This window comes from Salvelinus fontinalis, chromosome 22 (assembly GCF_029448725.1).
Source record: "Salvelinus fontinalis isolate EN_2023a chromosome 22, ASM2944872v1, whole genome shotgun sequence".
Lineage (NCBI taxonomy): Eukaryota > Metazoa > Chordata > Actinopteri > Salmoniformes > Salmonidae > Salvelinus > Salvelinus fontinalis.
This window is the reverse complement of record NC_074686.1, coordinates 21419546-21445255: the sequence shown is the minus strand read 5'-3', so window position 1 is coordinate 21445255 and position 25710 is coordinate 21419546. Positions and strand designations below refer to the sequence as shown.

Sequence of the window (25710 nt, the reverse complement as noted above, 5' to 3'; positions counted from 1 at the left end):
GTATTTAAGTAATAAATGGAAAGAAAAGTTATATTTGTCTCCCTTTTTTTAATGTGATCTGAAAAATGATCCGATCCGTGACTCAAAACAGTGATCCGAACCGTGACTTTTGTGATCCGTTGCACCACTAGTTCCGATACATGACAGTTAAAAAAGAACATGGCAATATTCAAAACATATATACGGAAGAAAATCGTTGCTGTCAGATGAAAATGTATTCAAAATAGCTTCTGAAGTTTCATAACTGTATGTTCGTCAATGGAGAAATATGGCAGCTTTTTCCATTTCCTGAAAAGATTGTGTTGAAGATAAGAGGCTTGCTTACTGTATTTCTCATCCCTCCCTTTTCTTAGAGGCCCACTTCTGCCTAAAATGCCTAGTTGTCTCCTCTCCTTTCTTCCTTCTCAACATCCTCAGTGAACACTTGGGTTGCACTCAGTAGGGCACACCGTAGCAAAACGCTGTATTTGTTTTCTTTCCGTTTCAAAATGTTTTACTCCCTACTGAACAGGGCCCGGTCTTACCTCGTGATGTACACGTCTGTTTCCGGCCTGTCTTTACATGTCTGTCTGTCTCTGGAGCTCTGTGGCTAATGTCTTTCTCTCTGTGGCGCTGTTTCTCTGCTTGGAGACTCAGCTGACTTCCTGACTGAACAACTGTGTGACACACTGCCTGGATCACTGTTCTCATAAGCCACCTCTCTTTCCTCTCTGTCCCTGTGTTCCCCTAGGTCGTCTACATCTTAGATGGCTGGCTGGCTCACACCTGACCTCTCCTCTCACACAGCAGAGCCTGGGAGTGGGAAGAATCAAACAATGGGTTTTTCAGGGTCACACAAACACACAATTTCCAACAAAGAGATGAACCATGTAATATTGAACGGCACTCGACGCTGACCTGTCTCCTAAAGCAGTAAGGAAGTGTCGTTTAGTGCAGACCAGGCAGCCTACCTGTTGTGTATGGAGTTGGCTCCGTGGTGCATGGCAGAGGCTGCATCCGGAGGGCCCCCGGGGCCCTTCCTGTTCATGCCTGGAGGGGGGCACATCCCAGAGGTCACCTGTGGAGGTATGCCGGGGCCCATGTTGGGGCCCATCCCGGGGCCGTAGGGGCGGGCACCCATCTGACCCGGACCCATCCTGCCAGGGGGCATGCCTGCATATGGCGCCCCACCAGCCTGGCCTGGCATAGGGTTCATGCCCCCCGGACCACCAGGGTAGTTGGCGTTGGGCATGCCACTGTAGCCGGGCTGTCTGGGGTAACCTGGAGGGTGGGGAGAGAGACAGAGAGACATCAGGGGACTGTTCAGAAGGGCACACCGTAATGGGTTTTATTATTGGACAAGTCAATGTAGTACCTCCCTGTGTCACTAGGTTTCAAAACGTTGAATTTTTACTGAATACAACCCAGGTCTTACACTTACACAGCAAGAGTCCAAATCCTAAACGGGGCGTTGACTGAACCAAAATCAGGAAAAGGACTTAACAGATAGGCCTAATATTTGAGTTTAGAAAGGAGGCTTTTATTCAAGCAAATAGATGGATACCTGTGGTGAAGCTTTAGGCCTGTTCTATGTAGCCTGTGGTGAATCTAGACCTAGCCTGCCTCAGCAAGCGTCTAGCCTCCGGCATATAGAAACCTGGCTGGGAGTTTCCGTGGTCCACGTCTACATTTAACTCCACAGATAACGCCTCTCTCTCGGTCTCTCTTCTGACAGGCTAGCTGATGAAACAGGGTGTAGATGCTGGACTAGAGTCCGATTCGATGAGTAATCCTTCTCCATACTTTTCAAAGACCGTGAAGAAAGCCCTCTGAGGGATGCAGCTTCTAAAGGTTCTCTGTGTCTAGGCTACCTCAGAAACGCTGTGACGACTGTAGGATGACAATTGAAAAATCTTTTGAAAGATTTGAATGTTCTGATCTTTTTTTAGCGGTCCAGATAGCAATACTAGGCTACTAGAGAGGACAATCAATAGCTTTACAAATCAGGACGAGCCCTGTGTGTATGTTACAGCAATAGCCCTTTAAAGCAGGAAAGGAAGCACGTGGCTCCTACTACCGATCTTCAGGAGGATCATATGCTCCCTGTTGACGCGTTCACTTCCCCTTCTCTTCCTCCCCCACTCCTTTCACTAAGCTGGGAGAGAATTATTCAGCAGCTCTTGGAGGACATTGTTAAAGGGATACTTTGGGATTTTGGCAAGGAAGCCCTTTATCTACTGACCCAGAGTCAGATGAACTAGTGGATACCATGTTGATGTCTCTGCATCCAGTATGAAGGAAGTTAGAGGTAGTTCAGCGACCCAATGCTAACTAGCGTTACTGCAATGACTGGAAGTCTACGGTCTATCTATTCCGCTAACGCTAGTTAGCAACTTCCTTCAAACTGCACGCAGACATAAAAATGGAATCCACTAGTTCATCCGACTCTGGGGAAGTAGATAAAGAGCTTCATTGCCAAAATCCTGAAGTATCCCTTTAAAACAAAGGTGTTTCAGCATGCAGCCTTCTTCAGGGGTTTTACTCACACGGAGCGCCAAAAAACGATGCATAGCTGCCATCTGTTTGTATGAGGTCTACATAGACGAGACCTTTTCTTCTTAAAGCTCTGCAATATGTAACTTTGGGGGGGGGGCGACCAAAATCCCATTGAAAGCAAGTCTTAGAAACGGTAGATCTGTTCTATGCTTCCTGTTCTTAAGTTTCATTTTTGCATCTTTTACTTTGGGCTTTGTACACCAGCTTCAAACAGCTGACAATACAATATTTTTGGTTATGGTACAATTATTGTCTGCACTAAACTTGCTGGTTTTGTCACAAACTGCAATTAAGCAAACTATTAGAATTTTAACAACCAGGAAATGGCGGAGCGGTTTCTGCATAGTGCATCTTTAACATTTACTTAACCAGGTTAGTCTCCTTTTAACCAGGTTAGTCTCCTTTTAACCAGGTTAGTCTCCTTTTAACCAGGTTAGTCTCCTTTTAACCAGGTTAGTCTCCTTTTAACCAGGTTAGTCTCCTTTTAACCAGGTTAGTCTCCTTTTCAAGAGAGACCTGAAATCTTTTGGCCGATCATCGTTAAGCGGAACAGAACCAACTTAATGACTTCATTGTGTACAAGCTGTGTACGGGGCTTCACCTTGTGGTCCGTACTGTCCACCCTGAGGGCCGTAGTTCCCCATGGAGTTGTTCTGAGGGTACGGCCCCATCCCAGGATGCATCTGGCCTCCCGATGACTGGCGAGGGGATAAGGCGGAGCCAGGTTGCTGTGGCGACCCGTAGGGAGGCATCTGGGGGTTACGCAGGTACACTACAAAAGACAGAGAGGGAGAGATGGAGAGGAAAATGTTAGCTATACTCTTCCATTTCCACACAGCAGCCATAGAAGTATAGTTCCATTTCCACACAGCAGCCATAGAAGTATAGTTCCATTTCCACACAGCAGCCATAGAAGTATAGTTCCATTTCCACACAGCAGCCATAGAAGTATAGTTCCATTTCCACACAGCAGCCATAGAAATGTAGTTCCATTTCCACACAGCAGCCAGAGAAGTATAGTTCCATTTCCACACAGCAGCCATAGAAGTATAGTTCCATTTCCACACAGCAGCCATAGAAGTATAGTTCCATTTCCACACAGCAGCCATAGAAGTATAGTTCCATTTCCACACAGCAGCCAGAGAAGTATAGTTCCATTTCCACACAGCAGCCATAGAAGTATAGTTCCATTTCCACACAGCAGCCATAGAAGTATAGTTCCATTTCCACACAGCAGCCATAGAAGTGTAGTTCCATTTCCACACAGCAGCCATAGAAGTATAGTTCCATTTCCACACAGCAGCCATAGAAGTATAGTTCCATTTCCACACAGCAGCCATAGAAGTATAGTTCCATTTCCACACAGCAGCCATAGAAGTATAGTTCCATTTCCACACAGCAGCCATAGAAGTATAGTTCCATTTCCACACAGCAGCCAGAGAAGTATAGTTCCATTTCCACACAGCAGCCATAGAAGTATAGTTCCATTTCCACACAGCAGCCATAGAAGTATAGTTCCATTTCCACACAGCAGCCATAGAAGTATAGTTCCATTTCCACACAGCAGCCATAGAAGTATAGTTCCATTTACACACAGCAGCCATAGAAGTATAGTTCCATTTTCACACAGTAGCCAAAGAAGCGTAGTTCCATTTCCTAAAACCCTATCAACGTCGGGTGTTGAATGTCATTCAGTCCTTATCCAAACAAACCATAAGAAAGCAAGGTGATTTGTAGATCGTTCAGGCTGCAGTCAGGGTAGTCGATCTCAAACACGACCTATATCTTTTCATACTCACCCCTGTCCTGGCCCATGGCTGACTGGCCCATGGCTGACTGGCCCATGGATGTGTGGAGAATGCCGTCTGAATGGACGCTGGGCGGCCGGGGAGGCATCTGGTTACCTGCGTGATGACATCAGAGAGATTCAGACACGCTGGGCATCATAAAAAACAGACCATGCTTCTGTTTCGTACAACAAACGCTGTGGTTTACGACAAACGCTGTGGTTTACGACAAACGCTGTGGTTTACGACAAACGCTGTGGTTTACGACAAACGCTGTGGTTTACGACAAACGCTGTGGTTTACGACAAACGCTGTGGTTTACGACAAAAGCTGTGGTTTACGACAAACGCTGTAGTTTACGACAAAAGCTGTGGTTTACGACAAACGCTGTGGTTTACGACAAACGCTGTAGTTTACGACAAAAGCTGTGGTTTACGACAAAAGCTGTGGTTTACGACAAAAGCTGTGGTTTACGACAAACTCTGTAGTTTACGACAAAAGCTGTGGTTTACGACAAACGCTGTAGTTTACGACAAACGCTGTGGTTTACGACAAACGCTGTGGTTTACTTTAGGAAGCTGGAAGTGTACTATGTGGTAGATTACTGCTTCTCTCTGGAAACCAGTGGCTCTATCATAAGTGTGTGTGTAGCTCTATTCTCTCTGTACCCACCTGGCACGGCAGCAGGTGACAGGGGTCCGGAGCGCGAGGGGGTGACGCTGGCAGGGGAGCCCACGGGGGAGGGGGAGGGCCCGCGGATGTCAGGCAAGTGGGGCGAGGTGTGGGGTGAGAAGGGTGACTGGGCGGGGTTACTCTGTTCCCCCTGGCTACTGGACACCCCCGACGTGCTGACGCCCGGACTCAGAGCCCCCTCCGTACCCGTCGGCAAGTCATCTATGGAACCAGAGAGGTCCTGGAACAAGAGAGAGGAGAGAATTAGAACCACAGAATGAAATAGAACACTAGGAAGTATGACTGGAGAAACAGGATTTATTTGGAACATATGGTTTTGGTTATGCACAGTGTTAATGTTCACTTGGCTACTGAGGGTTGGGCAGCAAAAGTAATCTCATCTGTCCAAAGTCTACAGAGAGGATCCAGATGACCAGAGTCCAGCAAAGAAGACAACAGACCAGAGATTCCGTTAGCCGGTAAATGTTGGCTTTTGTGCGTATTCAAAATTGTAAAAATGTATGCGAGAGCACCAGCCGCTGCCATATGGACACATTGATACACCGTGATCATTGACGCCTCAATAGTCTAAATGAGAACATGGAACAGACGGCCAATGCAGACGTTGACCTAGAACTTCCATTGTCAACTAAGTCAAAATACATAAAGCCGACAACAACAGAAAAATCGAAAATATACTGACGAAAATGCTGGTTCTCTCAAACAAATGCACCCCTCTCCTCAGCAGGTCTGCCTTTCTGACTTGAGCTATCACTAGTGAAGTGCAACATTGTATCAAATCACCCGGCTCCTCTCTAGGGAATTTGCAATATAGTATCAACTACCCTATCTCAGAGTTTCCAGCACCAGTGAGCTCGGGAGAGACAGTTGTTTTTGCGAAAGGTATTTTATGATGTTGATATTGATACAATGTTATTTTGCTCTTTCACACCGAGGCTTGGATATTACCAAGGGGGAGATTGTTGGAAAGATTTCTCAAATAGGCCTACTGTGAGGAAGTATTAGGCTATCATTCGCAATATATGTTTAAAAACCAGACTTCCTTGATGTACTGTGTGAGGTGAATCAAAAAAAGACTGAAGCTCAGATTATTAGTGGTGGATGTGGTGAGATAAGACAACCAGAAATCCCCAAATGGGCATTTTCCTACATTTGAGCACAGCAGACCAGGTAGCCTACTTCAACCCTGCAACAACCCTTCTACAACCCTGCAACAACCCCGCTACAACCCCGCAACAACCCCGCTACAACCCCGCAACAACCCCGCTACAACCCTGCAACAACCCCGCTACAACCCCGCTACAACCCCGCAACAACCCCGCTACAACCCCGCAACAACCCAGCTACAACCCCGCAACAACCCCGCTACAACCCCGCTACAACCCCGCAACAACCCAGCTACAACCCCGCAACAACCCCGCTACAACCCCGCTACAACCCCGCAACAACCCCGCTACAACCCCGCAACAACCCAGCTACAACCCCGCTACAACCCCGCTACAACCCCGCTACAACCCCGCAACAACCCCGCTACAACCCAGCTACAACCCTGCAACAACCCCGCTACAACCCCGCTACAACCCCGCTACAACCCCGCAACAACCCCGCTACAACCCCGCTACAACCCCGCAACAACCCCGCTACAACCCCGCAACAACCCCGCTACAACCCCGCTACAACCCCGCTACAACCCCGCAACAACCCCGCAACAACCCCGCTACAACCCCGCTACAACCCCGCAACAACCCCGCTACAACCCCGCTACAACCCCGCTACAACCCCGCTACAACCCCGCTACAACCCCGCAACAACCCAGCTACAACCCTGCAACAACCCAGCTACAACCCTGCAACAACCCAGCTACAACCCTGCTACAACCCCGCTACAACCCCGCTACAACCCCGCTACAACCCCGCAACAACCCAGCTACAACCCTGCAACAACCCCGCTACAACCATCCTACAACCCAGCTACAACCCTGCAACAACCCTGCAACAACCCCGCTACAACCATCCTACAACCCTGCTACAACCCTGCTACAACCCCGCTACAACCCCGCTACAACCCTGCTACAACCCTGCTACAACCCCGCTACAACCCTGCAACAACCCCGCTACAACCCCGCTACAACCCTGCTACAACCCTGCAACAACCCTCCAACAGTCCCACCAGATCACTTTAGAGAGGCTGTGTGATCCACCTCAGCAGAAACACAATCGTTTGTCTGGCTACTCAAAACACATGGAGCTAAAACATCTTCCCAGTTGAGAATCAAGGCTCTAACCCATGATGTGCTCATGATATTGGCAGGAGAGGTGAGGTGATTGTGTTTGAACAGGAAGTTGAGTTGTTTACACACACTGTCTGTAATCACGTGGATCCCATGTGCTTGTCTCCTCTAACAGCTAGCTAGCTCATCTGGCCGTCACGGAGGAGGGAGGGAGGGAGGGAAAAAAAACACTCCCTGGAAGGTGGCCAAGTATTCCCACAGAACTCTCACTCTGTGGCAGGCAGAGAGGCTGCGGCCCCGAAGCCGGCGGTTTTCAAGTTGAAACGGCGCCCAGTGCTATTTTTGGACCGTGACCTGATGGAGGCCCCCCAGAGAGACCGACAGGAGGACGATGATTCAGGGACCCTCGTCTCCACCCCTCAGCAAAGAGCTGTGAATGCCGTGACCCAACACATGAACATGTCATTGTGAGCATGCATGTGTGTGTGTGTGTGTGTGTGTGTGTGTGTGTGTGTGTGTGTGTGTGTGTGTGTGTGTGTGTGTGTGTGTGTGTGTGTGTGTGTGTGTGTGTGTGTGTAAGAGAAAAAGTGTGTGTGTCTATGGGTGCACCCATGTGTGAGCAACAGGAGAGGTGGGGAGTGTGTCTGCGTAATCCTACTCCATAGCGCTGGTCATTACGAGAGTTTGTATGTGTGTGTCCCTTTCTGTGAGCAACCCAGGGGGCGCAAGTCTATAGTAAAAGAAAAACGCTCGGATTGGGGGCTAGATCAAAAAGCGAGGGGGCATTCTTGGTTAAAGAGCCATGTCAGGATCAGCTGACCTCCCCCCACTCTGGGCACAGAACACGCATCACAGGACCAGTCATCTGACAGCAGGGCTAACGGGAGGCAGGCAGGGAAGCTGAGAGGAGGCAGGCAGGGAAGCTGAGAGGAGGCAGGCAGGGAAGCTGAGAGGAGGCAGGCAGGGAAGCTGAGAGGAGGCAGGCAGGGAAGCTGAGAGGAGACAGGCAGGGAAGCTGAGAGGAGACAGGCAGGGAAGCTGAGAGGAGACAGGCAGGGAAGCTGAGAGGAGGCAGGCAGGGAAGCTGAGAGGAGGCAGGCAGGGAAGCTGAGAGGAGGCAGGAAGAAAGAGAGAGGCAGCTCAGGGAAAGCAGTCATTGTAACATTCTGCGCAGGGCCCGGCCCCAGGCCTGCCTGCCTACCTACCTACCTGCCCAAGGGCCCGGCCCCAGGCCTGCCTACCTACCTGCCCGAGGGCCCGGCCCCAGGCCTGCCTGCCTACCTACCTGCCCGAGGGCCCGGCCACAGGCCTGCCTACCTACCTGCCCGAGGGCCCGGCCCCAGGCCTGCCTACCTACCTGCCCGAGGGCCCTGCTCAGTGTCCCAGAGAGAGAGCAAGAGAAATTCCATCCCCATCCCACAGGACCCTGAAGCAGGGGGAGGGGATTAACCCCCTAAGGCTGTGCTCTGTAGTCTTACCTCATTGAGAGGTCACATACATAGACAGGAGTCAGGACTAGAGAGACATTTAGCAACACAAGGAAGCAAAGGTCACAGAGTTCACAAATCTGCATTTTTCAAAAAATGCAAACTATGAACCATTTCACCTGCGTTTTATATTAAAAGTCAAGTGTTTTTTTGCTTCAACAGAGTGATCAGGGACGTGCAACTATAGTTTTCCTTCACAGAAGATACATTAGTGCAACTCTATTTGCTGGCAGCCACACAAGTAAATGAGCTTACAATGAAAAAGCAAGGTATTTTTAGCCAAAACAATGCTTGGTCATTATATTTATAATGTTTAACATAGAAGAATGTAGCCATCTACATTGCCTAATGTTTTGCTTGAAGTTAATCTGGCATTTTACCAGAAAAAAGTAGGCTACACTGCAAAAAGTACCAGAGAAAAGTAGACTACACTGCAAAAAGTACCAGAGAGAAGTAGACTACACTGCAAAAAGTACCAGAGAAAAGTAGGCTACACTGCAAAAAGTACCAGAGAAAAGTAGACTACACTGCAAAAAGTACCAGAGAAAAGTAGGCTACACTGCAAAAAGTACCAGAGAAAAGTAGACTACACTGCAAAAAGTACCAGAGAAAAGTAGGCTACACTGCAAAAAGTACCAGAGAAAAGTAGACTACACTGCAAAAAGTACCAGAGAAAAGTAGACTACACTGCAAAAAGTACCAGAGAAAAGTAGGCTACACTGCAAAAAGTACCAGAGAAAAGTAGACTACACTGCAAAAAGTACCAGAGAAAAGTAGGCTACACTGCAAAAAGTACCAGAGAGAAGATGCTTTTCTAATTTTTTTCTGAGTGAAAAACGCTGTATTCTGTGTTAACACGACGCTGGGAAGGAAGACACTGAATGTGAGGTCCTCCTCGTGTGGAGCTCAGACAGAGAACTGAATAACCAGTTCTTGCACACACACACACCCTTCTTAAAATTCCCCAAACCTCTCCCCCCAACCAAAGCTGTTATCCCTAGATACAGCCAGCGCTGTGTGTGTACACACACACACACACACACACACACACACACACACACACACACACACACACACACACACACACACACAGCCTCTGCATAGCTACTCCCACTCTGCAGCAAGTCATTGCTTTTTTACAAAACGATATTAGCAGCAGAGAGCCCTGAGAGAGAGAGAGAGAGAGAGAGAGAGAGAGAGAGAGAGAGAGAGAGAGAGAGAGAGAGAGATCCCTGAGAGAGAGGTCACTGAGAGAGAGATCCCTGAGAGAGAGAGAGAGAGAGAGAGAGAGAGAGAGAGAGAGAGAGAGAGAGAGAGAGAGAGAGAGAGAGAGAGAGAGAGAGAGAGAGAGAGAGAGAGAGAGAGAGAGAGAGAGAGAGAGAGAGAGAGAGAGAGAGCTTTAGAATTCAGACCAACGTTCTCAATTGGTACAAAATATACACACTACAATTACTGAGGTTTAAATATATAGAGTACTGCACACTACAATTACTGAGGTATAAATATATAGAGTACTGCACACTACAATTACTGAAGTTTAAATATATAGAGTACTGCACACTACAATTACTGAGGTTTAAATATATAGAGTACTGCACACTACAATGACTTATGTTTAAATATATAGAGTACTGCACACTACAATTACTGAGGTTTAAATATATAGAGTACTGCACACTACAATTACTGAGGTATAAATATATAGAGTACTGCACACTACAATTACTGAGGTTTAAATATATAGAGTACTGCACACACTACAATTACTGAGGTTTATATATATAGAGTACTGCACACTACAATGACTTATGTTTAAATATATAGAGTACTGTACACACTACAATTACTGAGGTTTAAATATATAGAGTACTGTACACACTACAATTACTGAGGTTTATATATATAGAGTACTGTACACTACAATTACTGAGGTTTAAATATATAGAGTACTGTACACACTACAATTACTGAGGTTTATATATATAGAGTACTGTACACCCTACAATTACTGAGGTTTAAATATATAGAGTACTGTACACACTACAATTACTGAGGTTTAAATATATAGAGTACTGCACACTACAATTACTGAGGTTTAAATATATAGAGTACTGTACACACTACAATTACTTATGTTTAAATATATAGAATACTGCACACTACAATTACTGAGGTTTAAATATATAGAGTACTGTACACACTACAATTACTGAGGTTTATATATATAGAGTACTGTACACACTACAATTACTGAGGTTTAAATATATAGAGTACTGCACACTACAATTACTGAGGTTTAAATATATAGAGTACTGTACACACTACAATTACTGAGGTTTAAATATATAGAGTACTGCACACACTACAATTACTGAGGTTTAAATATATAGAGTACTGCACACACTACAATTACTGAGGTTTAAATATATAGAGTACTGCACACACTACAATTACTTATGTTTAAATATATAGAGTACTGCACACACTACAATTACTTATGTTTAAATATATAGAGTACTGCACACTACAATTACTGAGGTTTAAATATATAGAGTACTGTACACACTACAATTACTGAGGTTTAAATATATAGAGTACTGCACACTACAATTACTGAGGTTTAAAAATATAGAGTACTGCACACTACAATTACTGAGGTTTAAATATATAGAGTACTGTACACAGCACAATTACTGAGGTTTAAATATATAGAGTACTGCACACTACAATGACTTATGTCTAAACATATAGAGTACTGCACACACTACAATTACTTATGTTTAAATATAGAGTACTGCACACACTACAATTACTGAGGTTTAAATATATATAGTACTGCACACTACAATTACTGAGGTTTAAATATATAGAGTACTGTACACACTACAATTACTGAGGTTTAAATATATAGAGTACTGCACACTACAATTACTGAGGTTTAAATATATAGAGTACTGTACACACTACAATTACTGAGGTTTAAATATATAGAGTACTGCACACTACAATTACTGAGGTTTAAATATATAGAGTACTGCACACTACAATTACTGAGGTTTATATATATAGAGTACTGCACACTACAATGACTTATGTTTAAATATATAGAGTACTGTACACACTACAATTACTGAGGTTTAAATATATAGAGTACTGTACACACTACAATTACTGAGGTTTATATATATAGAGTACTGTACACTACAATTACTGAGGTTTAAATATATAGAGTACTGTACACACTACAATTACTGAGGTTTATATATATAGAGTACTGTACACCCTACAATTACTGAGGTTTAAATATATAGAGTACTGTACACACTACAATTACTGAGGTTTAAATATATAGAGTACTGCACACTACAATTACTGAGGTTTAAATATATAGAGTACTGTACACACTACAATTACTTATGTTTAAATATATAGAATACTGCACACTACAATTACTGAGGTTTAAATATATAGAGTACTGTACACACTACAATTACTGAGGTTTATATATATAGAGTACTGTACACACTACAATTACTGAGGTTTAAATATATAGAGTACTGCACACTACAATTACTGAGGTTTAAATATATAGAGTACTGTACACACTACAATTACTGAGGTTTAAATATATAGAGTACTGCACACACTACAATTACTGAGGTTTAAATATATAGAGTACTGCACACACTACAATTACTGAGGTTTAAATATATAGAGTACTGCACACACTACAATTACTTATGTTTAAATATATAGAGTACTGCACACACTACAATTACTTATGTTTAAATATATAGAGTACTGCACACTACAATTACTGAGGTTTAAATATATAGAGTACTGTACACACTACAATTACTGAGGTTTAAATATATAGAGTACTGCACACTACAATTACTGAGGTTTAAAAATATAGAGTACTGCACACTACAATTACTGAGGTTTAAATATATAGAGTACTGTACACAGCACAATTACTGAGGTTTAAATATATAGAGTACTGCACACTACAATGACTTATGTCTAAACATATAGAGTACTGCACACACTACAATTACTTATGTTTAAATATAGAGTACTGCACACACTACAATTACTGAGGTTTAAATATATATAGTACTGCACACTACAATTACTGAGGTTTAAATATATAGAGTACTGTACACACTACAATTACTGAGGTTTAAATATATAGAGTACTGCACACTACAATTACTGAGGTTTAAATATATAGAGTACTGTACACACTACAATTACTGAGGTTTAAATATATAGAGTACTGCACACTACAATTACTGAGGTTTAAATATATAGAGTACTGCACACTACAATTACTGAGGTTTAAATATATAGAGTACTGTACACACTACAATTACTGAGGTTTAAATATATAGAGTACTGTACACACTACAATTACTGAGGTTTAAATATATAGAGTACTATACACACTACAATTACTTATGTTTAAATATATAGAGTACTGCAAACTACAATGACTTATGTTTAAATATATAGAGTACTGCACACACTACAATTACTGAGGTTTAAATATATAGAGTACTGTACACAGCACAATTACTGAGGTTTATATATATAGAGTACTGTACACCCTACAATTACTGAGGTTTAAATATATAGAGTACTGCACACTACAATTACTGAGGTTTAAATATATAGAGTACTGTACACACTACAATTACTGAGGTTTAAATATATAGAGTACTGTACACACTACAATTACTGAGGTTTAAATATATAGAGTACTGCACACACTACAATTACTGAGGTTTAAATATATAGAGTACTGTACACACTACAATTACTGAGGTTTATATATATAGAGTACTGTACACTACAATTACTGAGGTTTAAATATATAGAGTACTGTACACACTACAATTACTGAGGTTTATATATATAGAGTACTGTACACCCTACAATTACTGAGGTTTAAATATATAGAGTACTGTACACACTACAATTACTGAGGTTTAAATATATAGAGTACTGCACACTACAATTACTGAGGTTTAAATATATAAAGTACTGTACACACTACAATTACTTATGTTTAAATATATAGAATACTGCACACTACAATTACTGAGGTTTAAATATATAGAGTACTGTACACACTACAATTACTGAGGTTTATATATATAGAGTACTGTACACACTACAATTACTGAGGTTTAAATATATAGAGTACTGCACACTACAATTACTGAGGTTTAAATATATAGAGTACTGTACACACTACAATTACTGAGGTTTAAATATATAGAGTACTGCACACACTACAATTACTGAGGTTTAAATATATAGAGTACTGCACACACTACAATTACTGAGGTTTAAATATATAGAGTACTACACACACTACAATTACTTATGTTTAAATATATAGAGTACTGCACACACTACAATTACTTATGTTTAAATATATAGAGTACTGCACACTACAATTACTGAGGTTTAAATATATAGAGTACTGTACACACTACAATTACTGAGGTTTAAATATATAGAGTACTGCACACTACAATTACTGAGGTTTAAAAATATAGAGTACTGCACACTACAATTACTGAGGTTTAAATATATAGAGTACTGTACACAGCACAATTACTGAGGTTTAAATATATAGAGTACTGCACACTACAATGACTTATGTCTAAACATATAGAGTACTGCACACACTACAATTACTTATGTTTAAATATAGAGTACTGCACACACTACAATTACTGAGGTTTAAATATATATAGTACTGCACACTACAATTACTGAGGTTTAAATATATAGAGTACTGTACACACTACAATTACTGAGGTTTAAATATATAGAGTACTGCACACTACAATTACTGAGGTTTAAATATATAGAGTACTGCACACACTACAATTACTGAGGTTTAAATATATAGAGTACTGCACACTACAATTACTGAGGTTTAAATATATAGAGTACTGCACACTACAATTACTGAGGTTTAAATATATAGAGTACTGTACACACTACAATTACTGAGGTTTAAATATATAGAGTACTGTACACACTACAATTACTGAGGTTTAAATATATAGAGTACTATACACACTACAATTACTTATGTTTAAATATATAGAGTACTGCAAACTACAATGACTTATGTTTAAATATATAGAGTACTGCACACACTACAATTACTGAGGTTTAAATATATAGAGTACTGTACACAGCACAATTACTGAGGTTTATATATATAGAGTACTGTACACCCTACAATTACTGAGGTTTAAATATATAGAGTACTGCACACTACAATTACTGAGGTTTAAATATATAGAGTACTGTACACACTACAATTACTGAGGTTTAAATATATAGAGTACTGTACACACTACAATTACTGAGGTTTAAATATATAGAGTACTGCACACACTACAATTACTGAGGTTTAAATATATAGAGTACTGTACACACTACAATTACTGAGGTTTAAATATATAGAGTACTGCACACTACAATTACTGAGGTTTAAATATATAGAGTACTGCACACAGCACAATTACTGAGGTGTAAATATATAGAGTACTGCACACTACAATGACTTATGTCTAAATATATAGAGTACTGCACACACTACAATTACTTATGTTTAAATATATAGAGTACTGCACACACTACAATTACTGAGGTTTAAATATATAGAGTACTGCACACTACAATTACTGAGGTTTAAATATATAGAGTACTGCACGCTACAATTACTGAGGTTTAAATATATAGAGTACTGTACACACTACAATTACTGAGTTTTATATATATAGAGAGTACTGTACACACTACAATTACTGAGGTTTAAATATATAGAGTACTATACACACTACAATTACTTATGTTTAAATATATAGAGTACTGCACACTACAATTAGAGGTTTAAATATATAGAGTACTGTACACACTACAATTACTGAGGTTTAAATATATAGAGTACTGTACACACTACAATTACTGAGGTTTAAATATATAGAGTACTGTACACACTACAATTACTGTGGTTTAAATATATAGAGTACTGCACACACTACAATTACTTATGTTTAAATATATAGAGTACTGCAAACTACAATTACTTATGTTTAAATATATAGAGTACTGCACACACTACAATTACTGAGGTTTAAATATATAGAGTACTGTACACAGCACAATTACTGAGGTTTATATATATAGAGTACTGTACACCCTACAATTACTGAGGTTTAAATATATAGAGTACTGCACACTACAATTACTGAGGTTTAAATATATAGAGTACTGTACACACTACAATTACTGAGGTTTAAATATATAGAGTACTGTACACACTACAATTACTGAGGTTTAAATATATAGAGTACTGCACACACTACAATTACTGAGGTTTAAATATATAGAGTACTGTACACACTACAATTACTGAGGTTTATATATATAGAGTACTGTACACTACAATTACTGAGGTTTAAATATATAGAGTACTGTACACACTACAATTACTGAGGTTTATATATATAGAGTACTGTACACCCTACAATTACTGAGGTTTAAATATATAGAGTACTGTACACACTACAATTACTGAGGTTTAAATATATAGAGTACTGCACACTACAATTACTGAGGTTTAAATATATAAAGTACTGTACACACTACAATTACTTATGTTTAAATATATAGAATACTGCACACTACAATTACTGAGGTTTAAATATATAGAGTACTGTACACACTACAATTACTGAGGTTTATATATATAGAGTACTGTACACACTACAATTACTGAGGTTTAAATATATAGAGTACTGCACACTACAATTACTGAGGTTTAAATATATAGAGTACTGTACACACTACAATTACTGAGGTTTAAATATATAGAGTACTGCACACACTACAATTACTGAGGTTTAAATATATAGAGTACTGCACACACTACAATTACTGAGGTTTAAATATATAGAGTACTACACACACTACAATTACTTATGTTTAAATATATAGAGTACTGCACACACTACAATTACTTATGTTTAAATATATAGAGTACTGCACACTACAATTACTGAGGTTTAAATATATAGAGTACTGTACACACTACAATTACTGAGGTTTAAATATATAGAGTACTGCACACTACAATTACTGAGGTTTAAAAATATAGAGTACTGCACACTACAATTACTGAGGTTTAAATATATAGAGTACTGTACACAGCACAATTACTGAGGTTTAAATATATAGAGTACTGCACACTACAATGACTTATGTCTAAACATATAGAGTACTGCACACACTACAATTACTTATGTTTAAATATAGAGTACTGCACACACTACAATTACTGAGGTTTAAATATATATAGTACTGCACACTACAATTACTGAGGTTTAAATATATAGAGTACTGTACACACTACAATTACTGAGGTTTAAATATATAGAGTACTGCACACTACAATTACTGAGGTTTAAATATATAGAGTACTGCACACACTACAATTACTGAGGTTTAAATATATAGAGTACTGCACACTACAATTACTGAGGTTTAAATATATAGAGTACTGCACACTACAATTACTGAGGTTTAAATATATAGAGTACTGTACACACTACAATTACTGAGGTTTAAATATATAGAGTACTGTACACACTACAATTACTGAGGTTTAAATATATAGAGTACTATACACACTACAATTACTTATGTTTAAATATATAGAGTACTGCAAACTACAATGACTTATGTTTAAATATATAGAGTACTGCACACACTACAATTACTGAGGTTTAAATATATAGAGTACTGTACACAGCACAATTACTGAGGTTTATATATATAGAGTACTGTACACCCTACAATTACTGAGGTTTAAATATATAGAGTACTGCACACTACAATTACTGAGGTTTAAATATATAGAGTACTGTACACACTACAATTACTGAGGTTTAAATATATAGAGTACTGTACACACTACAATTACTGAGGTTTAAATATATAGAGTACTGCACACACTACAATTACTGAGGTTTAAATATATAGAGTACTGTACACACTACAATTACTGAGGTTTAAATATATAGAGTACTGCACACTACAATTACTGAGGTTTAAATATATAGAGTACTGCACACAGCACAATTACTGAGGTGTAAATATATAGAGTACTGCACACTACAATGACTTATGTCTAAATATATAGAGTACTGCACACACTACAATTACTTATGTTTAAATATATAGAGTACTGCACACACTACAATTACTGAGGTTTAAATATATAGAGTACTGCACACTACAATTACTGAGGTTTAAATATATAGAGTACTGCACGCTACAATTACTGAGGTTTAAATATATAGAGTACTGTACACACTACAATTACTGAGTTTTATATATATAGAGAGTACTGTACACACTACAATTACTGAGGTTTAAATATATAGAGTACTATACACACTACAATTACTTATGTTTAAATATATAGAGTACTGCACACTACAATTAGAGGTTTAAATATATAGAGTACTGTACACACTACAATTACTGAGGTTTATATATATAGAGTACTGTACACACTACAATTACTGAGGTTTAAATATATAGAGTACTGCACACTACAATTACTGTGGTTTAAATATATAGAGTACTGCACACACTACAATTACTTATGTTTAAATATATAGAGTACTGCAAACTACAATTACTGAGGTTTAAATATATAGAGTACTGTACACACCACAATTACTGAGGTTTAAATATATAGAGTACTGTACACACTACAATTACTGAGGTTTAAATATATAGAGTACTGTACACACTACAATTACTGAGGTTTAAATATATAGAGTACTGCACACTACAATTACTGAGGTTTAAATATATAGAGTACTGCACACTACAATTACTGAGGTTTAAATATATAGAGTACTGTACACACTACAATTACTGAGGTTTATATATATATAGAGTACTGCACACACTACAATTACTTATGTTTAAATATATAGAGTACTGCACACACTACAATTACTTATGTTTAAATATATAGAGTACTGCACACTACAATTACTGAGGTTTAAATATATAGAGTACTGTACACACTACAATTACTGAGGTTTAAATATATAGAGTACTGCACACTACAATTACTGAGGTTTAAAAATATAGAGTACTGCACACTACAATTACTGAGGTTTAAATATATAGAGTACTGTACACAGCACAATTACTGAGGTTTAAATATATAGAGTACTGCACACTACAATGACTTATGTCTAAACATATAGAGTACTGCACACACTACAATTACTTATGTTTAAATATAGAGTACTGCACACACTACAATTACTGAGGTTTAAATATATATAGTACTGCACACTACAATTACTGAGGTTTAAATATATAGAGTACTGTACACACTACAATTACTGAGGTTTAAATATATAGAGTACTGCACACTACAATTACTGAGGTTTAAATATATAGAGTACTGCACACACTACAATTACTGAGGTTTAAATATATAGAGTACTGCACACTACAATTACTGAGGTTTAAATATATAGAGTACTGCACACTACAATTACTGAGGTTTAAATATATAGAGTACTGTACACACTACAATTACTGAGGTTTAAATATATAGAGTACTGTACACACTACAATTACTGAGGTTTAAATATATAGAGTACTATACACACTACAATTACTTATGTTTAAATATATAGAGTACTGCAAACTACAATGACTTATGTTTAAATATATAGAGTACTGCACACACTACAATTACTGAGGTTTAAATATATAGAGTACTGTACACAGCACAATTACTGAGGTTTATATATATAGAGTACTGTACACCCTACAATTACTGAGGTTTAAATATATAGAGTACTGCACACTACAATTACTGAGGTTTAAATATATAGAGTACTGTACACACTACAATTACTGAGGTTTAAATATATAGAGTACTGTACACACTACAATTACTGAGGTTTAAATATATAGAGTACTGCACACACTACAATTACTGAGGTTTAAATATATAGAGTACTGTACACACTACAATTACTGAGGTTTAAATATATAGAGTACTGCACACTACAATTACTGAGGTTTAAATATATAGAGTACTGCACACAGCACAATTACTGAGGTGTAAATATATAGAGTACTGCACACTACAATGACTTATGTCTAAATATATAGAGTACTGCACACACTACAATTACTTATGTTTAAATATATAGAGTACTGCACACACTACAATTACTGAGGTTTAAATATATAGAGTACTGCACACTACAATTACTGAGGTTTAAATATATAGAGTACTGCACGCTACAATTACTGAGGTTTAAATATATAGAGTACTGTACACACTACAATTACTGAGTTTTATATATATAGAGAGTACTGTACACACTACAATTACTGAGGTTTAAATATATAGAGTACTATACACACTACAATTACTTATGTTTAAATATATAGAGTACTGCACACTACAATTAGAGGTTTAAATATATAGAGTACTGTACACACTACAATTACTGAGGTTTATATATATAGAGTACTGTACACACTACAATTACTGAGGTTTAAATATATAGAGTACTGCACACTACAATTACTGTGGTTTAAATATATAGAGTACTGCACACACTACAATTACTTATGTTTAAATATATAGAGTACTGCAAACTACAATTACTGAGGTTTAAATATATAGAGTACTGTACACACCACAATTACTGAGGTTTAAATATATAGAGTACTGTACACACTACAATTACTGAGGTTTAAATATATAGAGTACTGTACACACTACAATTACTGAGGTTTAAATATATAGAGTACTGCACACTACAATTACTGAGGTTTAAATATATAGAGTACTGCACACTACAATTACTGAGGTTTAAATATATAGAGTACTGTACACACTACAATTACTGAGGTTTATATATATATAGAGTACTGCACACACTACAATTACTTATGTTTAAATATATAGAGTACTGTACACACCACAATTACTGAGGTTTAAATATATAGAGTACTGCACACTACAATTACTGAGGTTTAAATATATAGAGTACTGCACACTACAATTACTGAGGTTTCAATATATAGAGTACTGTACACACCACAATTACTGAGGTTTAAATATATAGAGTACTGCACACTACAATTACTGAGGTTTAAATATATAGAGTACTGCACACACTACAATTACTGAGGTTTAAATATATAGAGTACTGTACACACCACAATTACTGAGGTTTAAATATATAGAGTACTGCACACTACAATTACTGAGGTTTAAATATATAGAGTACTGTACACACTACAATTACTGAGGTTTAAATATATAGAGTACTGTACACACTACAATTACTGAGGTTTAAATATATAGAGTACTGCACACTACAATTACTGAGGTTTAAATATATAGAGTACTGCACACTACAATTACTGAGGTTTAAATATATAGAGTACTGCACACACTACAATTACTGAGGTTTAAATATATAGAGTACTGCACACTACAATTACTTATGTTTAAATATATAGAGTACTGTACACACAACAATTACTGAGGTTTAAATATATAGAGTACTGCACACTACAATTATTGAGGTTTAAATATATAGAGTACTGCACACTACAATTACTGAGGTTTAAATATATAGAGTACTGTACACACTACAATTACTTATGTTGAAATATATAGAGTACTGCACACTACAATTACTGAGGTTTAAATATATAGAGTACTGTACACACTACAATTACTGAGGTTTATATATATAGAGTACTGTACACACTACAATTACTGAGGTTTAAATATATAGAGTATTGCACACTACAATTACTGAGGTTTAAATATATAGAGTACTGCACACTACAATTACTGAGGTTTAAATATATAGAGTACTGTACACACTACAATTACTGAGGTTTCAATATATAGAGTACTGCACACTACAATGACTTATGTTTAAATATATAGAGTACTGTACACACTACAATTACTGAGGTTTAAATATATAGAGTACTGTACACACTACAATTACTGAGGTTTAAATATATAGAGTACTGCACACTACAATTATTGAGGTTTAAATATATAGAGTACTGCACACTACAATTACTGAGGTTTAAATATATAGAGTACTGCACACACTACAATTACTGAGGTTTAAATATATAGAGTACTGCACACTACAATTACTGAGGTTTAAATATATAGAGTACTGCACACTACAATTACTGAGGTTTAAATATATAGAGTACTGCACACTACAATTACTGAGGTTTAAATATATATAGTACTGCACACTACAATTACTGAGGTTTAAATATATAGAGTACTGCACACACCACAATTGCTGAGGTTTAAATATATAGAGTACTGCACACTACAATTACTGAGGTTTAAATATATAGAGTACTGCACACTACAATTACTGAGGTTTAAAATAAGCTCAACTGGACACCTTAATGAGGCAGTGAATTAACTGAGAGAGAAAGCACGCAGGGCATTCTACGCCATTAAAAAGCAAATTCAAATTGAAATACCTATTAAAATTTGGCTAAAACTAATTGAATATGTCATTGAACCAATTGCACTCTATGGCAGCGAGGTGTGGGGTCCACTTGCAAAACAAGATTTCATCAAATGGGACAAACATCCCATTGAAACCCTGCATGCAGAGTTCTGTAAGATTCTCCTACATGTCCGGAGGAAAACTACAAACAATCCATGCAGGGCAGAATTAGGCAAATATCCACTAATAATAAAAACTCAAAAAAGAGCAATTAAGTTTTGGAAACATCTAAAATACAGTGACCCCCTCTCATATCATTACCAAGCCCTGCAATGCCAAGAGCTGAGCAATGAAAAGAGCCCCCTCATCCAGCTGGTCCTGGAGCTGAGTTCACAAACCTGTTCTACAAACACACTGAAGCCTCAGGACCAGAACATCCAATCAATCAGGATAAACCAAATTACAACACAGTCAAAACAAAACTATATTGCTTATTGGGAAACACAAGCACAAACACAAAGCAAAATGCAGTGCTATCTGGCCCTAAATCGACAGTACACCGTGGCTAAATATTTGACCATGGTTACTGATCAAAACCTTAGAAAAACCTTGACAAAGTACAGGCTCAGTGAGCACGGCCTTGCCATTGAGAAGAGTAGACACAGGAAAACCTGGCTCCCGACAGAGCGAGCCCTGAGCGAGAGCGCGAGCCCTGAGCGAGCAAGCACAGAGAGAGAGCGGGCACAGAGAGAGAGAGCGAGAGCACAGAGAGAGCGACAGAGAGAAAGAGTGAGCGAGGACAGAGAGCAGAGAAAGAGAGCGAGCTAGCACAGAGAGAAAGTGAGCACAGAGAGAAAGTGAGCACAGAGAGAAAGTGAGCACAGAGAGAAAGTGAGCACAGAGAGAGAGCACAGAGAGAGAGCGACAGAGAGAAAGAGTGAGTGAGGACAGAGAGCAGAGAAAGAGAGCGAGCGAGAAGAGAAAGAGCACAGACTGAGAGCGAGAGAGCACAGAGAGAGAGCGGGCGAGCACAGAGAGAGAGAGCGGGCGAGAACAGAGAGAGAGAGCGGGCGAGCACAGAGAGAGAGCGAGCGAGCACAGAGAGAGAGCGAGCACAGAGAGAGAGCGAGCGAGCACAGAGAGAGAGAGCGAGCACAGAGAGAGAGAGCGAAAACAGAGAGAGAGAGAGAGAGAGCGAGCACAGAGAGAGAGAGAGCGAGCACAGAGAGAGAGAGAGAGCACAGAGAGAGAGAGCGGGCCCTGAGAGAGAGGGCGGGCCCTGAGAGAGATAGAGCACAGAGAGAGAGAGACAGAGAGAGAGAGCCCTGAGAGAAAGAGAGCCCTGAGAGAGAGAGCCTTGAGAGCGAGCCCTGAGAGAGAGAGAGCGAGAACGAGCCCTGAGAGCGAGCCCTGAAGGAGCCCTGAGAGGGAGAGCAAGCCCTGAGAGGGAGAGAGAGCCATGAGAGAGAGAGCGGGCATAGAGAGAGCGCGAGCAGAGAGAGAGAGCGAGCAGAGAGAGAGCGAGCGAGCACAGAGAGAGAGAGCGAACGAGTACAGAGAGAGCGAGCGAGCGAGCACAGAGAGAAAGCGAGTGAGCCAAGAGAGAGGGAGCGAGCGAGCACAGAGAGAGAGAACGAGCACAGAGAGAGAGAGTGCGAGCACAGAGAGAGGGCGAGCACAGAGAGAGAGGGCGGGCCCTGAGAGAGAGAGAGCACAGAGAGAGAGAGCCCTGAGAGAGAGAGAGAGAGAGAGAGAGAGAGAGAGAGAGAACGAGCCCTGAGAGCGAGCGAGCGAGCGAGGACACAGAGAGAGTGAGCAGAGAGCGAGCGAGCATAGAGAGAGAGCGAGCAGAGAGAGAGAGCCTTGAGAGCGAGCCCTGAGAGAGAGAGAGAGAGAGAGAGAGAGAGAGAGAGAGAGAGAGAGAGAGAGAGAGAGAGAACGAGCCCTGAGAGCGAGCGAGCGAGCGAGGACACAGAGAGAGTGAGCAGAGAGCGAGCGAGCATAGAGAGAGAGCGAGCAGAGAGAGAGAGAGCAGAGAGAGAGAGAGAGCAGAGAGAGAAGAGAGAGAGCGAACGAGTACAGAGAGAGAGAGAGAGAGCGAACACAGAGAGAGAGAGAACGAGCACAGAGAGAGAGAGAGAGCACAGAGAGAGAGAGACAGAGAGAGAGCCCTGAGAGAAAGATAGCCCTGAGAGAGAGAGTGAGCCCTGAGAGAGAGAGCCTTGAGAGCGAGCCCTGAGAGAGAGAGCGAGAACAAGCCCTGAAAGCGAGCCCTGAAGGAGCCCTGAGAGGGAGAGCAAGCCCTGAGAGGGAGAGAGAGCCGTGAGAGAGCGAGCAGAGAGAGAGAGAGAGAGAGCACAGAGAGAGAGCAGAGAGAGAGAAGAGCGAGAGCGAGCACAGAGAGAAAGCGAGTGAGCCAAGAGAGAGAGAGAGAGCAGAGAGAGAGAGCAAGCGAGCACAGAGAGAGAGAGAACGAGCACAGAGAGAGAGAGAGCGAGCACAGAGAGAGAGAGCGAGCGAGCACAGAGAGAGAGCGAACGAGCACAGAGAGAGAGCAAACGAGTACAGAGAGAGAGCGAGCACAGAGAGAAAGCGAGTGAGCCAAGAGAGAGAGAGCGAGCAGAGAGAGAGAGCGAGCGAGCACAGAGAGAGAGAACGAGCACAGAGAGAGAGAACGAGCACAGAGAGAGAGAGAGCGAGCACAGAGAGAGAGAGCGAGCACTGAGAGAGAGCGAGCACAGAGAGAGAGAGCGAGCACAGAGAAAGAGAGCGGGCCCTGAGAGAGAGGGCGGGCCCTGAGAGAGAGAGAGCACAGAGAGAGAGACAGAGAGAGCCCTGAGAGAAAGAGAGCCCTGAGAGAGCCCTGAGAGAAAGAGAGCCCTGAGAGAGAGAGAGAGAGAGAGAGAGAGAGAGAGAGAGAGAGCCTTGAGAACGAGCCCTGAAGGAGCCCTGAGAGGGAGAGCAAGCCCTGAGAGGGAGAGAGAGCCGTGAGAGAGAGAGCGGGCCCTGAGAGAGAGAGCGGGCCCTGAGAGAGAGAGCGGGCCCTGAGAGAGAGAGCGGGCCCTGAGAGAGAGAGCGGGCCCTGATAGAGAGAAAGCAGGCCCTAAGACAGAGAAAGCGAGCCCTGAGAGAGAGAGCCCTAAAATTGAGCCCTGAGAGAGAACCCTGAGAGCGAGCCCTGAAAGGGGGACAGAGCCCTGAGGGAGAATGAGCCCTGAGAGAGAGAGCGAGCCCTGAGAGAGAGAGCGAGCCCTGAGAGAGAGCGAGCCCTGAGCGGGCCCTGAGAGAGAGAGCGGTCCCTGAGAGAGAGAGCGGGCCCTGAGAGAGAGAGGGCCTTGAGAGAGCGGGCCCTGAGAGAGAGAGCGGGCCCTGAGAGAGAGCGGGCCCTG

The 25710-nt window shown here is 40.6% G+C and overlaps 1 protein-coding gene across 3 annotated transcripts in view; it reads right to left on the bottom strand.

Annotated features, from left to right (window-relative positions):
* The window catches only part of LOC129820022 (AT-rich interactive domain-containing protein 1A-like), a 112196-nt gene that overhangs the window by 15752 nt on the left and 70734 nt on the right, over positions 1-25710 (bottom strand). For all 3 annotated transcript variants that reach the window (XM_055876816.1, XM_055876818.1, XM_055876817.1), the window contains 4 exons: positions 4995-5235; positions 4335-4439; positions 3137-3307; positions 951-1260 (listed from right to left, as the gene is read on the bottom strand). In XM_055876816.1, the coding sequence (XP_055732791.1) occupies positions 951-1260; positions 3137-3307; positions 4335-4439; positions 4995-5235 (827 nt within the window). The remainder of the gene's footprint in view (positions 1-950; positions 1261-3136; positions 3308-4334; positions 4440-4994; positions 5236-25710) is intronic.